This window comes from Drosophila mauritiana, chromosome 2R (assembly GCF_004382145.1).
Source record: "Drosophila mauritiana strain mau12 chromosome 2R, ASM438214v1, whole genome shotgun sequence".
Taxonomy (NCBI): domain Eukaryota; kingdom Metazoa; phylum Arthropoda; class Insecta; order Diptera; family Drosophilidae; genus Drosophila; species Drosophila mauritiana.
The window spans coordinates 9,539,206-9,559,631 of NC_046668.1; the positions used below are offsets into that span (position 1 = coordinate 9,539,206).

At 43.1% G+C, this 20,426-nt stretch overlaps 3 protein-coding genes across 3 annotated transcripts in view; 1 reads left to right on the plus strand and 2 right to left on the minus strand.

Moving 5' to 3' along the window:
* Positions 1-20,426, minus strand: part of LOC117138487 (Krueppel-like factor luna) — a 108,714-nt gene that overhangs the window by 83,733 nt on the left and 4,555 nt on the right. The window contains exon 2 of the mRNA XM_033300617.1: positions 17,765-18,318. Within this exon, the coding sequence (XP_033156508.1) occupies positions 17,765-17,866 (102 nt within the window). The 5' untranslated portion in view covers positions 17,867-18,318. The remainder of the gene's footprint in view (positions 1-17,764; positions 18,319-20,426) is intronic.
* On the plus strand, positions 3,834-4,390 carry LOC117138490. The gene has a single exon (XM_033300619.1). It carries the CDS (start codon positions 4,124-4,126, stop codon positions 4,256-4,258), a length of 135 nt encoding a protein of 44 aa, XP_033156510.1. The 5' UTR covers positions 3,834-4,123; the 3' UTR covers positions 4,259-4,390.
* LOC117138489 lies at positions 4,951-5,244 on the minus strand. The gene has a single exon (XM_033300618.1). It carries the CDS (start codon positions 5,125-5,127, stop codon positions 4,951-4,953), a length of 177 nt encoding a protein of 58 aa, XP_033156509.1. The 5' UTR covers positions 5,128-5,244.

Sequence of the window (20,426 nt, forward strand, 5' to 3'; positions counted from 1 at the left end):
TGTTAAAGTGCGAAAAACGCGTGGAAAACTGTTTGAACAGCAAGGAGCTGCTGCGGCAAAGGAATTGAGCGAACGCAGCAGCAACACAACAACAACAACTGTATTTAGTGCCGCCATCATCGCTAGACGTGTGTGTGTGGGTGTGTGAGCTGCGCTAAGTGCCTTTGCGCTTCGTCCTTCGTCCTTCTACTTACCCAAAAGCACCCCTCCCCCTATTACTATGCCCCCCTTTTCGCCATCGCCCTTTATTGTCCTTGTTTGCCTGTTATGTTTTTTAGCTTTACGTAAATTGCGTAAATTGTGTGCATTTTATTACGCTACACTTCATGCTGTCACGCCCCCCAAACTCCACTTCCGCTTCCGCCGCCACCTCCATACGTCAACTCTTTTTTCATTTTCGCAAACATTTTGCCAACATTTCTGTTGGCTCCTCTGTCAGCACGACGAAAATGTCTTCGTCAGTTTTATTAGGTGAGAACTGTGAGTTACACGGGCGCACTTATGTATGCTGCTATGTTGTGTGTGTTTTGTAAATTGTGGCCATGTTTTATGGTTTGATTGCCTCGAAAATAAGCCTTCAGTTTTGACCCATTTCAAGCCAAATTAATGTACATTTTTCGTCCATCTATACGGGGACAGGCAAACAAGCAGCTCAGCCCTGCCCCGTCACTCAATTCCACCTTTAATAACACATTTTTCTTTTGGGCTAATTGATACGCCTGACGGCATCGCGTGACCAAAACTGAACGCTAAACGACAAAGATAAAAACAGAAGAAGAAATAAAAGCGACAGAAAAAGAAAACGAAAACCAAAATCAAATCGCAGGGCGCCGCCAACAAAACTTCCACGCGACGGCGTTCAAGTTCATTGCCATTTAGGCCAAAATTGGCGCAGGCGGAACTTGTCTTTGGGCCAAAAAGCACGAAGGAAGCCAAAAGTACAAAAATACAAAACTACAGCAACCGCAAACGAAAACAAAACCAAAAACAATAACAATTCGAATACAAAGTACAAGGAAAACACACACACACAGGGCTATTTTTGGGAACGCACGTAGCACTCGCAGCCGCCGAAATTGCTGGTGAAAATTGAGGCATTAAATTGCACTCGATCGACGGACGGATTTTGTGCGCACGGATCGAGCAGAACGGTTGCCAGCACGTTTGTGCGGATTCCGAAAAGAAAATAAATAAATAAATGAAAGCCCATCACTTGATGAATGCGGCGGGCATTTAACGCATTTTGTTGCAATTAATAGTTGCCGCTTGCTGGTCTTAGGGAGTGTGTTGTGGTGTGCGAAAATTGTTGGTTGCTTGCCAACCGCGGAAAATCGGCATCTTTCAAAAAGCGAAAATCTCACATTCCGCCATCAAGTGGTTGCAAATGAGATTTTTGCCCGCCAGCTTGCTGGCGAACTCATTGCTCTCGTAAAACACGGAAAATGCACTCAAAATGCAGTCGAAATTGCATTTAACACCATTTTCCGGCGGGTATGAGGAGGGGGGAGGTATGAGGGATGTTACTTTTGATTTATTTGCATGACAAACGGGTTAATTACAGCATGTTGCGGCGGCTGCAGCACGGCAGTAATACCACCATCAGAAGGCTAACAAAAACAGGATTTTTTGTTGAGCTTGCATAGCCTCAATTGTTGCATGCCCCGCTGCAGTTCGATGATGCAACACCGAGCTGGGACATTGTGGGCGTTTGCCAGTGGCGCCAATGATCCAATGCGAAGCACACATGTATTTATGGGAAAATGTTTTTGGCAATTGACAAGCGAAGTTTCGGAGCCCCCCAAAAGGCAGCAACTTGGCACCGGGAGGTGCAACGTCATTTATTACACACAGCACGGACAGCCAGCGTTTCTTTGTTATTTGATTGAGCTTGAGGCCGGCATTGAGTGTGTGTCCATAACGGAATTTTTATTTATTAAATGCGAGTCGCTGGCCATCGCCTGTGCCGTTGTGTAATTTATCACAGCCTGGCCGGTCAGAAAGGAATTTTCTGCGGGATTTAATGCCATGACAATGGGTGAGAAGCGGTGGAAAAAGCCACGACCGGCGGGGAGGGGCGATGCTGGTGGGGGGGGGCTGGCTGTGTGTGGAGTGTGGCAATGCATAACGCATTAACAAACGGCTTTCAGCTGCATATTGGCTTTTGTGATTAACGCTCACACATGCAGCGCGGCAAACGCATTAAAACACTGATACCCTTGTTGCTGAAACAGGCTATCGATATCGTCCACTTAACCCATGTGTGGCCGAAACTATCGCAAAATATGTATTATGGGAAAACTTAAATATATAAAAAGGTTTAAAAATTAAGACGGGCTTATCGCAGTTTATTTTAAAGCCATAATTAGTATTTTGCTAAAAATAAATTAATATAACCAGCTAAAGTCACTGTTTGGGCGCTACGTAAAACTTTGCAGCTTCAGCTTATGGCTTAACTGCGCAATGGGTTAACTGCGAACTGTTTTTTCAATATTATAACGACTGTTAAATGCCACAAATTGTTTAATGCGTCGGGTTGCACTCTGCCCACTCATGCACCACTACCCCCACAGTATGGTCCACCTCCAACTTGCGATGGTGTTGAATCCACCTCGCAACCACCGAGCGATTTATGCAAATGCAACCAATGCACTTAGCGCCGTTAAATAAACAAAAGCATTATCAGCACCAGCTCCAGCAGCAGCAGGCAGACACAGAATGCAAAATGCAGAAATGCAAGACAATGCATTAAATTCCCTTTGCTGATGTGTGGAGCGAAGCCACAGAACGGCAGCAGCAGCAGCAACACACATCAAAAATTCACTATGCAACTTATCTAAATGCACTAAATTACACATTAAGCAAGTATCTTAAATCAAGAACTGCACACACACACTGACACAATCTAAGCGCATAAACAAGAGGAACAAGCCGGCCGGAATGCAAATTCGCAGTAAGATGGCTGGCAAATTGAGTTGGCACGGTCAGGGACTTCGGATTGCGGATTGCGGATTGCGGACTACTTGCCCTAGCTGCTTAATTTGCGTGCGAGCTTATATTTTTTGCTCCCACTGTTGCCGAGCCAGAGCCACTCGGCCTGCCCTCCATCGATTATGTAAATGCGAAAATGCACATTAAATGCATTGAATTCCATTACGAACGCATCACCAGCATCATCATCATCTCCAGCTTCGCAGTAGTCGCAGTAGTCGAGGTAGTCGTATGAGTGAACGTTGTAAGCCCGGCAACAGACTCCACCGACAGGCAGTGTGATTCGGTGGCGGAGATCTCAGCTCTGGGCACCCATTGTCTTGCGGTCTGGCGAATTTATAGCTTGGCAACTACTGGCCGGCACAATGAAGTCATTTGCTGAGGGGAATGTTCGGCGGTCGTCGCGGCAAGTGAAAATGCCTGGCCCGAATATCGTAAATCGTTTGCTGGTTGCTTGTCTGTTTCGCGGAGGTATTTTCATTAGCCAAACACAAATTGAGGCAACACGACACGACACACAAAACCGAAAGAAAAACACTTAACATCAACACGAAAAAGACTAAGCAAGCAACAAGGCTAAAGGCGAACGAACAGAAGGGGGCTTGGCGGGGTTTAGGCCAAGTCGAGCTCAACGTGGCTCAGATCGGCTCAGTGGCACTGAGCCACTCGTACAGAGCGAGAAAAACCAACAGAGACCAACAGACTGTTCAAGCGTCTGTGGAGCCGCGCTTGCCACGCATTTGTGCCTGGTTTGGGCCCTTTTTCCGATGTTGGCCAATGACCAAACAGAAGCTTACAGGTATTCATGGCCGCCTGCCTGCCTGTTCGGTGGTTATAATTTGCGCACTGGGCAGCGGGCAGCGCCCATAATTTGGTGGTCTGTCCGCCGAGAGGATGTGTGAAAATTTCAATGTCGGCCTGGGGCGTTTGAAAATGCAGCTGGCCGCGCAAATGTGCATTCAAATGGATCTTTTGTTTGCCGGCTTTCACTGCTGACGCCGCTTGGCATTTGTGTGTTTGGCAACGCATTTCACACTTTGAGTGGTGAAAATCTCTCTGACGCACAACTCAAAAACTGAACCCAAAGCTGAAATCATCGAAATATAATCTCTGAAAAAAAAGAAAACCCTGGAAAATGGTGTGGGATACTCAGGAGTGCAGCAATCAAGATGACGATTTCGAACGGCCCAGCAGGACACTGATTTTGGTCATCTTCACCCTCGCCGTGTTTCTCAAGTTGTTCATCATTCTGTTGGAGATTATGTCCTGAAGGAATTACCTGCAATGAGAGAAGGGAAAAGGTCGTAATTAGTTGCTGTTTTCTTTCATTTTCCCCATTTACAAAGATACGTGTAAACAAAGAACTATAAAAAACCGATTCAGTGGGATCAAATGTTGAAGTGACTGCAGTTTTAGTTTGATCTTTTCTTTCACAGGACTCAAATTTCACGGCGGGTGAGTTGCCTTTCCGTTTCGCTTCGTCACTTCTTCGCTCGTTTCCACATTTTTTGGGTATTCGATTACAGAAAGGTTTTCGTTATTAGCCTTTGTCCTCATCAGCGTTTGACTTTTCCCATTTCCCGCGCAAACAAAGCGGTAGGAATGCGGAAAAAACCGCAAGGGTAAAACATAATTTCATTTGGCCTGCTGTGCAGAACAGTGAAAATAATTTGACAACTTACTTAAAAATATGTCACATGAAGAAGGTCAAAACTTGGTGGCTAGGCAGCCGTAAAAAGGGTTGCCACCCCAACCCCAGAAGCCCCGCAGCAAAACACACACAAGCGTGCCTCAAGTAGCCTCGCTTGTGTCTGGAAAATCAAAATGAAAATCCAAAAAAAAGAAAGGGGGTAGCAACTTTTATTAAAAGCTGTCAGCGCGGCAAAACCCCAAAACATATTGCTCCGCTTGGGTTTCACTTCTCCGCCAGCCAGCCAAAGTTGAAACGTCATCGTGGCTTCATTACGAATTCTTCGAATGCTCCGCACCTTTTGGTGAAAAAGTTAGCTGCCTGCGTGTTGTCCTTTGATCAAGTTCCATTTTGATTCTCACCTGTCTGGCGGCCAGCAGCTGTTCTTTGATGTCCTGTGCCGGCGACAAGGACTCAAAAGGACGAGGATAAGCCACGAAGGAGCGCATCAGGCATGCATAAAGCGAAGGCCCAAATTAGCCCAATTGACAACTCGCAAAAGGGTTGGCTAACTCTGTTAGGAGCAGGGAAGGATCGGGCTATCCCTGATATGGATATAGCCATGCACAGTCCCTAATTAGAATCGATTTGGCTCGAGGGAGATCCTTTTAGCCCGCACCCGCGCTCGCGACCCATCAAAAAACAATTAACAATTTGAGGCACTCAATAAAATATTTAAATGCTAAAGCAAAGTGAATCTGATGGGCTGAACCCTTTTTCCAACCTTCGAGTGGCAAGCGGGAAAGTGGAAAAGGAACCCAGAGCGAAGGCAAACAATGATAAATTACAAATGAAATTGTAAAAGGCGCAACAGCCAGAGGAAATTAAGAACAAAGAAAGCGCGGATAACAGAAAGTGGTAGACGAAGAACACGGCGCGCAATTAACGCGGACAGAATGTGCCACGCCCCATTTCGGCTGACATTTCGGGGGGCGCATTCCATTTGGCCATGTCGACTCAATGATTACTTTCGCCTTTGATTAATTTGAGCTCATCGATATTCCCGATGTGCAACCCTTTTTTCGACATTCGCCCGTTGGCCTAATTGCTTGCCTAATTTAATTGCCACGAGTGTAATTTGTGCCGGTCAACTGACATCTGTGACAATCGGACGACAGGCCATGGAACTCGAAGGCAGGACCTTTGCTCTTTGGTCCCGTACACTTCCATTCACCGGGCTGCAAGTCTCTAATCAGTGCATTTGATTAATGGTAACTGAGCTCCAATTCTCCGAGCCAACTTTTCCTTTTTGAGGCGACCAACTTGGGCGGAGGTGTTTCCAAGCACACCTTGGAGCAAACCACAAAGTCATTTCCGCACTTTTCGGCCAGCATCATTAATTACAAAAACCAATAAAAGTGTTGGCCGAGCATTTAGGCCAAAATAAGTTGTCATCATTAGTAACAGTTACAAGTTGACCAGACAAACAGGGAGAATATAAAAAAGGCAACGCAAAAGTCTGCGCTCGTAGAACTCGACTAAGTAATACTCTCAGGGGAAAACTTTAAACTTTTAGGTTCATGAAAGAAATATTATGGTAATGTTTTCATTTGTTCATTCAAAAGTTCATTCTATAAGTTGATTTCTACAACACTCTTCTCAGTTAGATAACCACTTTGATACACTGTTTTTTCGCTAGCTAGCTCTCAACCTTTCACATCCTTTTCAAGTCGAATAAACAAGGATGGCCCAGATGAAATACGGGCAACTGACAGAGACAAGGCGCCTCGGTTACTTGCAAACAAATTGCCAACAATTGATGAATGTCTGGTAATGAGACGCGCCGCTCAACATGGTCCAAATAAAATGGTAGAAAAAAACTTAAGCTAAACGCAACTAAAACTCTGTCAAAAGCGGCGAATGGGGAAGGGAAAGCGGGAAAACTCTAGGCGCCAGGCGGAGGAAAATGGCCTTTTGTATTGGGCCTATAAATAAATAGGCTTTCCAATATATACACACACTAACACACACACACACACACACAATCGTGTGTTTGGTACACTAAAGCCATTCGGAAAGCAATCTGTGTAAAAGTAACGTAGTCATTAATCATTATCATATAAACATCAATTGGTGTTTAGAGTGTTTGAAAATTGGGGGTAAAGAAGAGAAGCCCGGGGAGCGGAGGAAAATCTCGTTTTTTTTCGGAAGGGGCTGCATGTCTTGGCCAATGTTATTGATTGGCCATTCAGTTGGTATCGCAGTCGTTGGCCGTCTCAAGGAGCGCAGACAGCCGATTCAGCCAAAAAATGAGAACGTAAGAAATTGGAAAAGAAATCGAAATGAAATTTACCGTAAATAAAAACATACCAAAATGGAGGGAGTCCCAATGTAAGTAGAATGAAAAATTTAATTTATAACTGTATATATATTGGGCATCTCTTCCGCAACTTCCACTTCCCTTCGATTGGCCCCAAACAAGAAAATACGAGAAAGAATCTTTGGGAAGCTGCTTCAAAGGTTTCCTGTTTGGCCCGATTCAATGCATTAAGGCGAAATCATCTTAGCCGAAATCAAATAAAAGCGACAGACACACACACACACACACTGACAAACTACGGTGGCCAAGATATAAATCAACAGAAATAAGACAAATTTTCGGAAGCAACTTGCGGAGTCTCCTCCACAGCTGGCACCTAATCAAAGGAGCCGACAGACAGAGCGACACAGAATTACATGTAATCAATTTGTCATAATAACCATCAGGAGGGGTATATACATATATGTACACGTATATCATTTTATCAGATAGAATGGGTCTTTAGCTGAGTCATTTAGCGACAGTTAACCTTGAACCTCTTGAAATGAAAACGAAACCCCTCAAATGAGGCGCAAATCTTTAAGTCCCAATCCTTCGGATGGCCACATACAATTTATCAACTCCCACACACTCACACTACTCATTAATATTTCATATTTATTTCGAGTTTCTGTTTTCCTTATTCACAGCAGAGCATTCGACTCGATAAAGACAGCCGAGAAATGAACTTATCTGAGCTGGAAAAAAATCCCATTCTTGCTTTCATCTCCTTTGAAATGTGTATAAATATAAAAAGTCAAGTTATTCTTCTTTTTTATCGGGCAACAGTGCAACAACAAAATTCCTTTCGCCGGCGGAGCCATCAATCATTATCATTGGAGGCCTATGCTGCAGCCTCCACAACTTCCGAGTTCCATCCTGTTTGGGCCCTATCTCGTTCTGACTCAGACCTCCCATTATTTGTACACACTTACATATATATATTTAATTTCTTTTCAATTCAACTTCCCCTGCCCACTTGCCACTTGCCACTTGATAAATTGCTTTCGCTGGGATCAATCCATCGACTAGGCAATATTATTTTATTTGGCTTATTAATTTTTCTATATTTATATTCGGGTCTAGCGACCGCAGAATTCAATTACAAAGTGTCACGGCCACCGATGGCAACGAAAACTTGGAACTTAATAGAATTTCTCCTTTAAATGGAGAATGCTCTCTCATGCTCTTCAAGCATTTTCAATTTGTTTAATGCAATTGGGGGAACTTTCCATCTGAAAAGCGCGTCAATTGATGCACTTAGGCGCTAAGATCTCTTTACACAAAAGGCACAGTGGGGTGTGTAAATTGATTTCATTTTTGGGCTTGCCATCATCAGACAGTGTGAAACATACTTTACATAAACTCGGGGGGATGGCGAAGACCCCAGACGCTTGGCTCGCAGCGGATTGGATTGGATCAAGGGGTGCCACTGTTTGGAATGGCTCTTCCAAGTGCATTCGATTCCCAGGCCCACAAGCCCAAGCATACCCATATCCACACCCTGAGAACGCATTCTTTCGTGATGTTATATGAGCTGAAAACTGTTTGAATGGATGATTAACATATATGGATGGGTTTTTTTTTTTGGAGGGCAAACCAAACAGAACCGAACCGAACTGAACCGAACCGAAGCGAAACAAAACAAATTCTCTGTTATTGTTGCTTGGCGCTGGCAAAAGGCCATCGCATTGATATGGAGCATACATATGACACACACACACAAAGGGTTCGCCTGATTCAACAAGCCCCTGTGATTCACGCCTTATCAGCCCCGCAGGAAGCTCCGGCAGTTCACAGTCCTCTCCAAGTCGAATCCAAGTGCAAATCGGTACCCGAACCCATATTAACCCATGGCCGCCGGCCAGCATCGAAATTTTAGCACCCAATGCCGATGCCACGCCCCTATCATTGTGCAGACATCAACACCATGCTCAAACTATAACAAAAGGCGTTCGTCCGGCCCTGCAATTGCAGACGTGGTGGAAAACTCTTGGAAAATATTGAGAAATAAGGGAAAACAATTTACCGCCATATGCGAGCAGGCGGGTCGGTTCGGTCCTGATCCCTTTTATGGCCAATGTGTCAGCCACCGAAAATTGCTTTTGTATACACACATCCAGCACATAGTAGTACTAAGGGAAACAAAACATAACAAAACAGCCACACAAATTGTTCTTATCATTGTCGCCTTTGGCCGGGAATTAGGAAGCATTCGGCGGGCGGAAGACATTGGGCGCCAGTTGGTCTTATCACTTATCAGACAAGCGGGCAGACGACAGGCCGCAGCCTGTGGGCCTCTCCAAGGTCGAAGTTCAGTTTTTGCTGGCATTCCGGGCTTAGCAAACGTAATTTATGACTGCGTCCTTTAATTAGCCCGTTTCTGGGCAGCTGACAACTTTTGGGCTGCAACTGTCAACTGCTTTTGTATTGAGCCCAACAGCTAACCACGTCGCACAAATCACCCGCCGGCGAAACACCCACGCACATCTCATCGCTTCCACATTTGACATACATTTTTCGCCGGAATATTTTCACCACACAGGCGGGGAAAACTCGTTGGCTTGTGGGCGAGGGGTGGATCCAGGGGAGGATCCAGGACTAGGCCAGACTGCCAGCCGGCAACAATGGCGTTCGTCTAGCGTCTAAACACCCCCCACCGGCACCCTACCAAATGAAAAAAAAAAACTGGAAACTCATTCCATTCGCTTTACAAACCCAAGTACAAGGCAATCATATTGATGCCCTTTCGAAGGGTATGTCATTCTGTCATCCAGTTGACATATCAATATCCCCTGAAACCTAAATGGGATGAGCAGTTGCGTTCTCGAAGGATAAGCAAGGATGTATTGTTGGTCCCTAGAGATCCATTTAAAGGCTGTCTTTATTTCTAATCGGGGTAGTACTTATTTATTTTATAAATCTACCAATATTAGTTTGCTTTTATTAAGTAAGCAAGAAATGAGCATTTTGATAAGCATTTTATACTTTTTACATTTTAATAAGGGTCTGTTTTAATTTCATTCGCAGCGGAAGTGAATATATTAAAAAAAAGGAATTTTAAGTGAAAACTTTCTTTTCGAGATAAGGGTAGAACAACTTCGACCACATTTATTTTCCCTAATTTCTGGTTTCCCCTTCTTGCGTGCCATAAATTATGTACGACTCACACAAGCGCACACACATCGCCGGCACCCTCCAAAAAAACCAAAAAAAAAAACATAAATAAATAAATAAAAACTCACCCACTCGTCTCGACGTGTGCAAAATTAAACAAAACAGCAAGTGTGCAAAAAATTTAAAATACACAATTTTCAAAATAAAAATGTTCGTGCAATTTTCGGCTCTTGTTCTGGTGGTTCCACCCTCCAGTTTTTCATTTTCGGGGTTGCTCCTGGTGGTTGGTTCTGGTCTGGTTGGCCTTTTTCAGTTGTTCTACACAATATTCAGACCGCTTATGCTTTCTTTTTTTTTTTTGGCTCAGACATTATTTGCCCAAGACGTTGACGATGGCGGCTTGGCCCGTTTCGCTCGTTCTGCTCGTTTACCCGAAGAAATGGAAAACAATTTGTACTTGGATTCTTATTCGTATTCGTATCCGTATTTGTATTTATTCGAAATTTACATAAGAAATAAAACAATGAGTGTGCAATTGGCTGTGGCATAATGAAATTGTGTATCTGCCGCTCAAATGAGTTGGCAATGAAAGATGACGACGTGGTAGGAGGAGGACTGCTGCCCAAGGACTGAGGCACGTGGCTCTGGAGTGGAGAGTGGCCTGCGGCCATTCGCATTATTAAAAAAGGATTAGTTTGTGCCGCTCGTAAAATTTGTCAGGACTTTGCTGGCTCTTCTTTTTACGACCAGAAATCGCACTTTTTGCGAGATCGAGTTGGCCCGGAAAAAGATTAATTTCGGGCATAAAATGGCCGTACAACAAAATATAAACAAGAACAAAATCAATCAATTGCTTAGAGAGCCGTTTTTATGGGCCAACTCGGGGCCAACTCTTTAATGGCCAGAAGTTGCTTAAACACGAAATGCTGCAAGATATACGGGTGTGTGTGTGTGTGTGTGTGTGGAGGGAAATTAAGAGTCAACCCACACAGTAGGATTTTTCCAAACGGCGAAAGTGGGTGTAGTCAACCCAACCCACGTCGTCAGATTAGCAAGCGACTCACAATCAGTGAACTCCTCTCGCTAACAAGGCAGGAAATACTGGAAGGATGGATGGGACTGGGGGAAAAACACAACTGTAATTAATACGAAACATATCCACTCATTACTAAGAGACTTTATCAACGGCGCACATCTTCCGACCCGAGGAGCAAAAGAGCAAAAAGAACCAACGACAACGTCAACCTCGAATGCGAACAGAGATGGGTTTTAGGAGCATATAGTACTGCAGCATCCTCCACACTCACACACACACACTCACACCTAAAGTATACCGACATAATGATGGGGATGCCAGGATAAGAGTTCTGTCTGCGGGGGGAATGGGGATAACGAGTGGGATATAGACGGAGAGAGACCCACAAAGATGCCAACTTGATGTATGAGTCTAATAAATACAAATTTATCAGGCAGCAGCCGAAGCATACATAATTGTACAGCCAATTAGGAATGGATATAATTCAAACTTAAAGCTCAAAGACTATCGAACGAAGTCCGAATCATCATCATCAGGGGGTATTTGTATCTGTTAGTGGCTCCGATCAAAATACAAAGTCCAGACCTAATCATGATTTATACAGTCTGGCTGACTCACAGTTCACAGTTCTTGCCAAGGCGGGTGGTGCGAAAATGGTAGGAAAATGGCGAGGAAACCGAGGAAACAGCCGACAACCGGCAACTCAATTATGCGCAATTTAGACGAGTCCTTGCCAATCTAATTGTAGGCATTGCATTGCAAAAAAAGCCAAACGAACACACACGCAAAGTTTACTTTTACTGGGGTGGCTGAGGTACACTTCCGCCGTATTTCCGCTTTCCTGCGAATTATGAAACGCCACAACAGCTGTGCAGAATTTTAAACGCAGGCGGGTGGTTTGCCTTCGCAAATAAACTTAGGGAACTGGAAAACTTCAAGGCGGGTCTAATTGTGGGCCAGTGGAGCTCACATGCCACCGGCGATTATGACAATAATTACGGAATCAGAAGGGTTTGGCTACGCAAATGGATGCCAAAGGTTGGGATGGACGACGACGACCTAATCAGCTTAGAAGCATAGAAAGGTAATCCCTGGGGAACCATTACATGCCTGACCATTTTTAATGATTTTTACGCTCTCTGCCCTCCTTTCTATTGCCACTCGCTGGCTGCACTCGAGCGAGAGAAGACTAATCGGAGTTATGCAAGAAAATCCCGAGTACGGAGCTCGGTGCGGAGTCTGCGTTTCTGGGGTTTCGAGTTTTCAGTGTGAGTCTGGTTTGCCCGCCGCAAGTTGCAGCAACTTTTCTGGTTAGCTCTGCGTGTGGCACAACTGCAGGATGGCAGTAAGCCAATGTGCCAGTGCAACCGCAAGGCAGTCGAGAAACGAGATGAAACGAGTCGAGACTCTCAGCCAAGAGCCATATCATAAACTTGCACGTAACCAGTGGGAAAGAACCGAGTGCACTGTTGGCCAGATCGAGCAACGAACCGTACCGCGCTGATGCACTCAGAGAAACAACTAACCTTTTTAGAAATACAAACTAGGTATCTGAATCATAGATGGTACAACTACCTTTATAAGAATCGCTCAACCCAGAATCTTTCAATCAAAGAAGATGCTTTCTTAATTAGCTAGAAGCTAGAATCTTTCAATCAAAAAAGATGTTTTCCTAATTATCTGCTCTCATGAAAGTCATTTATCAAGATTTCAATCTAGTTTAGAAGTTCTTACAATGTAATATAATATAATACGCTAGACCAATTAAACTTCTAGAACTTCTAGCAGTTGCATTGGATCTTCCAACACTTTCTTTCAGTGTGCTACAGTGGTTCTGCTGCTGCTCCTGCTGTCGCATAGTTAAATGTGAGCTGTGAGCTATGTGCGCCACATACGAATAGGAATACGTACGTACGTACTTACATACATATATGAGCAGCATCTATTGTAGCAGACGCACACTACACACTCCGCACTCCGCACTCTTGGGCTCCCAGATAAACATACACTGGCATTCCGCATTCCACATTATAAGCATAAATCCAGAGGGCAACCCACAAAAACTATAAAAGGACTCTTTGGGGTGGGTGCGACTGCGAGAGCGCGCATTTGATGATTAATTGCAGCCCAGATGATAAATGATTGAGGGTAATAGGAGTAGCAAACGTGGTAGCTGCTGCTTAGTCGGATTTTGTGAAGGGGGGATAGGGAATAGAGCGTGGAGGGTAGGGGGAATTTTAGGGGGAGTGCCGCATGGTGGCAAGTATTTAAGGCTCACGGACGCCTGGCCCGCACGTTCGTCTTGCCCCTCACGTCGAGCATATTTTCAGCAATTGCACGTATTTCGGATTTCCCCATTCCCAGTCCCATCGTCGTCTCCATCGCCCAAATCTTTCACTTCCTTCGCTGGCTTCTTGCGACTCTCTTTTTTTGCTGGCTCTGCTAAAATAACTGTTTTCCTCATCCCGGCTAGACTTAGATTTTGCTATGCACTGAACGAAATAAGCTCTTAGGTTGCAACAAATGATTATCAAACATAGTGATTTGCAAATTAACAAATTATTACGCTACTAGTTAATTAGCTCATTTCTGGGTGCTGGTATTTCGTAACTACCCAGGCCATTTCTCTCAGTGTACTCAATGAAGTGGGTGTGTGTGAGTGTGTCACTCCGCCTTTGGCTTATTAGGTGTAAGTCTATGTGTGTTTGTGCATCTGTCTTCATGAATTTCCCAATGGCAGCATCGTTTTCGGGGGCATTTCTTTTTTTTTTTTGCCATTCCCTCATTTTTGCCACACTTTTTTGCGCGTGTGTGTGTGTACGTGCCATTTCGGGTTTCGTTACGTTTTTGCGTGTGCTAAATGTTAACTGCTGATTGCATATTGTCCGCTGGGGGCGGCAAGGTGGCTGTCGCCGCTGATTTCGCCACTTGTGCGGCGTTTCTGGCCGGGAAAAACAATTGGCAGTGAAATAATGTAATATGCGAATGCATCTTTTTTATGTTCCACATACATACTATGCACATACAAACAAAGCGGCTTAATTCGAAATATTTTAAACACATTAAATGGCAACCGCAGTTGGGTAATCGCTTCGAAATGCGGCAAATGTGGCATTGGTGATAAAGCCACATCAATGGACACTGATAACTAAGCGTAAATCCAATCGAATCCGCTTAGACGCTTGAATTAAAACCAATATTCTATAACAACATGCAAATCGCCGAATTCTATAAATGAAATGAAATTAATCGCAAATAGATTGGCAAGAGCTGAATGGCATTCCACACATTTTCACCCGTTTTCATACGCATGGAAACAAAAGGAAAAATATCCATTGAATTCGGGATTTGGTTGTGCTGTTAAAACAGAAATGAAAGAATAACATGCCGAGCAAATCGAAATCAATCTGCAGCATATGAAATAAATTAAGAGTAAAAACCAAATACCATACCCTCGATTCTATTTATTTTTGTTCGCATATTTCTGCTTTCTCTGCGCTTTCAAATTGTTTTGAGTGTGCAGCATAATTTCCCAGCTTAGATAAACATGCCCGCAGAGCTCAAGAAATAGATACAGATACAGATACAAATACGGACACTGGAATACTGGGATACAGCTCCCAGATGCGTATGTAAATTCATAAATAATACATATGCAGATGCGGAATGGTGTTGTTTGCTTTTGCCACTGCCATCAGCGGAGCAATTGTGATCCAGCAGCTGTTCAAATGAGAAGACACAAGTGTTCGGCCGACTGACTGAGTGACTGACTGACTGAATGACTGGCAAACCGAATTACGCATCATAACCATAACATAACATAACATAGCAAAACAGTCCCCTCTCCAAAACAATTACAATAAAACAATAAGCAACAGCAAAACGCAGCCGCCGCATCGGAAGCTGGCGGAAGTCAACGGAAATAAACCAAACATCCGCAAGTTCTAATTACAAAAGGCACCAAAACAGCTACAGATACAGATACGAGTGCAGATACAGATACAGATACAATGGGGGGTGAAAGGTCGGGGTAGAGAAAGTTTCAATTCGGATTGCGTCTCCTTGCCACTCCCCCCAACCCCTCCCACCTGCCAGTCTCGGCGAAAACTTATATTAAATGCTGCAATTCAAAGTTTTTAACCCCGAATCAAATTTAACCGAAGAAATAAAACGCCTAAATGATTCCGGCATGCTGCAATCTGATTGCGAAATGCTCTTACTGCAATTTAATGCACCATATTATAATTTGATATCAATATAATTAATAATGGGAAAATAATATAATTAATTTGAATATGCATTTACCGATGAAAATCTGTGTCAAATAAAATAATAATGTTGAGACTTAAAACAACATAGCATATAATCAATCACATAAACTGAAATTTAAAGGCATTATTCACTTCAAAATAAATAAAACTGATTCATGGTAAAATTTATTTGTGTCTAACAATTTAGGACTTTGAACTAACGAAACAAGTTTTAAGTGCAGCGACTAACGAGTATTTTAAATAACTCATAGTTCGGTGAATATGATTTCGTTTTAAGGGTATCAAAAGCACTCGAATTCAACGAGCGGGCAAAAACCAAAAAACGTCAACCTCCCGACGAGTGTCGGCAATACAAAATACGAAAAGTTATGCAAAAATGTGTACTCGAGTTCAATTAAAAGTTTTTAAGTTGTGCAAATGGAACGAGTGCATTGCGTCTTCAACTGCGACTTCCAATTCAGACGACGAATTCAGAGCTCCAGACTGCGAGTCGCAACTTTGGCTTAATTGCCGTGTGCCCGCCTGGCCGAAAGGAATTTAAATACGTCGAAATTCGTGTAGAACAGAGCTCTGAATTCAGCGCAGACGATAAGATTAGTACGAGTACGGTCTCTTTTATTTCTTTATTTGGCTGCATGCGGTAATAATACTCAAGATATTCGCTCGCCAGCAAGCAGTTAAAGTTGAAGGCCAGCTGGAAATCGAAGCGAATCGCTAATTTTAGTTAAGCATTCACAGAGACGGGCATACATTTGAATACTTTGAATTGGCGAATCTATTTTTTGGCACATTCCGCGAATTGCTGGCTGGCACTAGTTGAGGTTTCAATTGAGGCATGCAGCAAATGAATAAAATAAATCAAACAACCACACACACACTGGTGTTGTGCGTGTGTGTGTACGCTAAACAAATAAACTGGAGGTGTGAAAAGTATCTTTAAATTGGTGCGAGCATCAAGCGGTAGCCGAGTGGGTATGGATGGACTCGGATGAGATACAAGATACGAGCTACAAAGTGGGAGGTTGAAGGAGCAGCCGCTGGCGGCGAAGAACCCTCCGCCTTATCGCAGATTTCCCTCGCCGAGTGAATTACGACTTTGCGTTTGATGGGCAAACAAAAAATAAATAAAAATAAAAAAAAAATACAATATAATATAAGTAAAGGAAAGAGAAAGAGAGAGAACGCAGTGAAACTGAAAGCGACACCGAATCCGAAACACAATCTTCTTATGCGTCAGGTTTTTGATAACACCAGACCAACGAGAATACGCCAACGGCATTTCTTAACAATAATACAACGCCGAGCAAAACAACGGCCAACAAAGCTGTCTGCAATCAGCTGGCGGCGGCTTCGATTCGTTTTATCAGAGCGGCCAAAAAAGCCAAAAGAAAATAATAAATAAAATACAAGGCAAACAGAAAGCAGAAAAGCTCACAAACAACGCTACGCACACACACACACACATATGCATATTAAGTGTGCGAAAAAAATTCGCAAAAAGCACAAGTATGTGTGCCATGTATTTAGTATATATATTATGCATGCCCTCAGATGATAACCGCCTCTGGTCGCCGACTGCTGGCGAATTTTACTTATTTATGGGCCGGCATCTATTTACTCGGGGCTCTTCCTCTTGTTCGCTTTTTGCACACATACATATGTGTATGTATTTAGTATAGCATACATATGTATATAAGGCACACAGTTTCGCTTATCAAGAGTTTTATAATTTTTAGCAATTTAATTTTAGCCCACGCTCGTTCAGGTAAATTCAAGAGAGTGTGGGACCTTGAAACGATTTCTTTTCATTCACTTTTTATTGGGCAGAGAAACAAACAAAAGATCACGGGCACCAAAGCGAATTTTCATGAGTTTATTATAAGTTCCCGATCGCATATGTAGTATGTATTACGCAACGCCTTTCAAGGAAGTCCGCCTAAAGTCGCTTAATGCTTCGATAAAATACCAGCGACTGGCCTAAGAAGTTGAGTCTATGATAAATGCCTAAATGCTAAATAAATAACGAACAAACTAAAAGGGGGTGACGTCAACTGGGGGAAAATTATAGAGGAAAGTGGAAAGGGTAGAAATTTGATTTATGTTTATAGACTTAAAAGCCACAAACACAATAGGAATGCCCGATACTTATTTTTAGAAGAATCCAAAGAGTATGAGTATGAGTATTTAATAAATCGGAAAGTATTCAATGAATAAGACAAAATGCTTTAAGATTTAGTTTGCATTTTGATTAAAGTTCTAAAAGTTCCTGCAAGACATCGTTAATTTTGAGAACAAAGGGTTGTTCGCTACCTTAACTTCCATAATTTATTCACTTCTATTCACTTTGATTCAATTCAACTCACCTGTTGCCATTGATCCTCAATCGACGGCTGCGACGAGTAGTAGCCGGTGGTGCAGATCCGCTCCAGCTCGCTGAAGATGTTGCCACTCGGTAGGATATCCATCTTGATATCCTCTTCCTCGCAACGCAGAAACTCTAGGGACTCCGTTTTGAGGCCGTTTTTAAATGTTTCACGAACGGGAACAGTGGTGCCAAGGTGAATGTGCACTCAAACTGTTGGTGGGGCAACAATTTGAGTTGGCTTTTGATGCAATTTTGATTTGATTACTTAGAGCGACAGATATATTTTGATTTATTTTCTTAATTTTGATTTCAGATTGATTTCTGCATCCCGACGATGACCGATGCTGCGGAGGACAGCATTTTAGCACTCGCGATTGGATATTGCCCTATATATGAATAAGATACAACTAATTATCTACACTCTGCTCACGCTCGTCATTTATGTGTGGTATTTTTGGGTTTCTTATTCACTTAAAAATTGATTTAACTTCAGCACTTTCATTCAGATTTGTTACATTCCAATTAATTTCGTGGCCTGTTGCGTGTTGGTTTCTGCAAATAAAAAAAAAGTGCAAATATATACATTAATCACACTGTTTTCCATAGCTGTGTTGCTTAACCCCAATTATTTTCTAGGCAATTCGCTCCATTTTCGTGGTCCGCCTTTTCCCAAACATTTTCGCCGACTCATCGAGATCGAGAATTAATAATTCTCTTTCATTTTTATACTTTTTTTTTTGTTTTTTTGGAACTATGCAAAGCTTATTTTCCCACCTAGCTGCTGGCTGACTATCCAGCTTGCTCACATTTTCATATCGGTCTCGGATCGTTTTAGCCAAGCTCAACACTTTTTCACTATCAAAACACAGTTTTGGGTCAGTAACCCCGATTCGAAACACACACACATATGCATGTATGTATTTATGTATACCCTGTATGCTCTATGGCCATGCAGTCGACGGTGTTGGGTTCGAATTTTATTATTATGATAGTCAACAGGGGCTCGGTTTTGAGCCACGGACCAGGGTTTCGGCCTCAGTCAGTGTTTTTCTTTAATTTCTAAGCGTTGTCCCTCACTCCTCTCACTCTTCCTGCCACAAATACATACAAATAATTACGTGTATGTGTGGCGGTGTAAGCCCGGTCTGTTGTCGATTTTTACTACCTGTTTCTTGTTGTTGTTGTTGTTTGAGCCCGGCTCTTTCACAACGTTTTCGTGTTAACTGAAAAAGAACCACCAGAGCCGAACCCAAATTCGTTGACCGTCCGTGTGCGCTTTTGACTTCTTTTTCCCCCGTATTATGTTTTTCAACTTGTTTTTTTTTTTTTTGTTTCTTTGGTACAGTTTTGTTTTTGTTGCTGCATGCGGCATTCGGCAGCGGTTTCCCTCTCTTTTTTCTGGCCAAATTAGAACTTTGCAATGCATTTTCTGTTGGCCGTGGTAAAAGCAACTTTCATTACTCAGCCGGCAGTGGGAGAATTATGTGGGGGGCGGTCGACGAGTGTCGCCGATGATGGGAAAAGCAGACTGAAGCTGTATCTATTCTTTTAGACCTGCACCAAAGGAAAATCTGGGATTTTCCGTGATCTCAAAGCATACGAAAGCCATAAATGAGGCATTTAATCTAAAAATCTAGGTGTTAAATAAATTCAAGCAGCAATATCTTTACTCTTATTTTTCTGGTGCCAAAACTATGCAATTCCGGATGTTGCATCTTCTTTGTGGGACTTCCTTTAAATTTGTTTATAAGTAGATGCTTATTGTCCTGCCTAATTCATGTTGCATAACTTGTCTGTTTTTCCGAGTGTACTTCTCTCCCTTTCACAATCACAGACGATGGGCCACAGTCAATGGCATTTTTATGTTCTTGACTCTGCCCCATGTGTCTCCTCTGTGTGTCTCTGCCATATCATTTCTGTGCTGTCCCGTTCTGTTCTTTTCTTTTCTGGTCTGGTATGTTCTGTTCTGCTCGCTTTGTTGGCTGGCTCCCTGGTCTTTGACAATAAGCATGGCTTATTGATTTTCCAGCAGCATTCGAAGGCATTTTCATCCCGAACCTTTCACACACTTGTCCTGCGCTCTGAACTCTTCCTGTTTTATTGTTAGCCATCCAATCGCCCCCGCTCCGTTCCCTCGTCGGTCGTTTTCATTTTGATTATCGAACATTTTTATCGCTAGACATTTTTACAAGTTTGTATTATATGTATATAAAATGGAGAAAAAGAAACATTAAATAGAATAGAGGTAGCGTATCCGAAACAAAAAGTTATGTCTGGGGTACAGTTTTGGGTCCAGTCCAGGTCGCTTGTGTTTTTTGGCCCTTGTCCAAAGGGTTCGGTGTGGCTTTGGTTTTGGCTGAGCATGAAATGAGCGGATGGCCGGTTCGCATTTCGCAGTTTGCTCGAAACTCGAAACTCGATACGCTTTTCGTATTGAACTTTGAGTTTTGCGTCTGGCCGGAATGGCCGCCGTTTGGTCTAATTAACTGCTAACCCAGTTTCGGGACGCTATCGCCCAAGCGAAATCAAATAAAGGAGCGTGCTACGTACAGCTGCTCATTAAGTTTGCGATACGAAAATCCCCAGCCCACCACCAGACATCGAAAAACGAAAACCCACATAAGCCAGACCTTTGCCTTCCCCCCAAGGAATCTCTATTG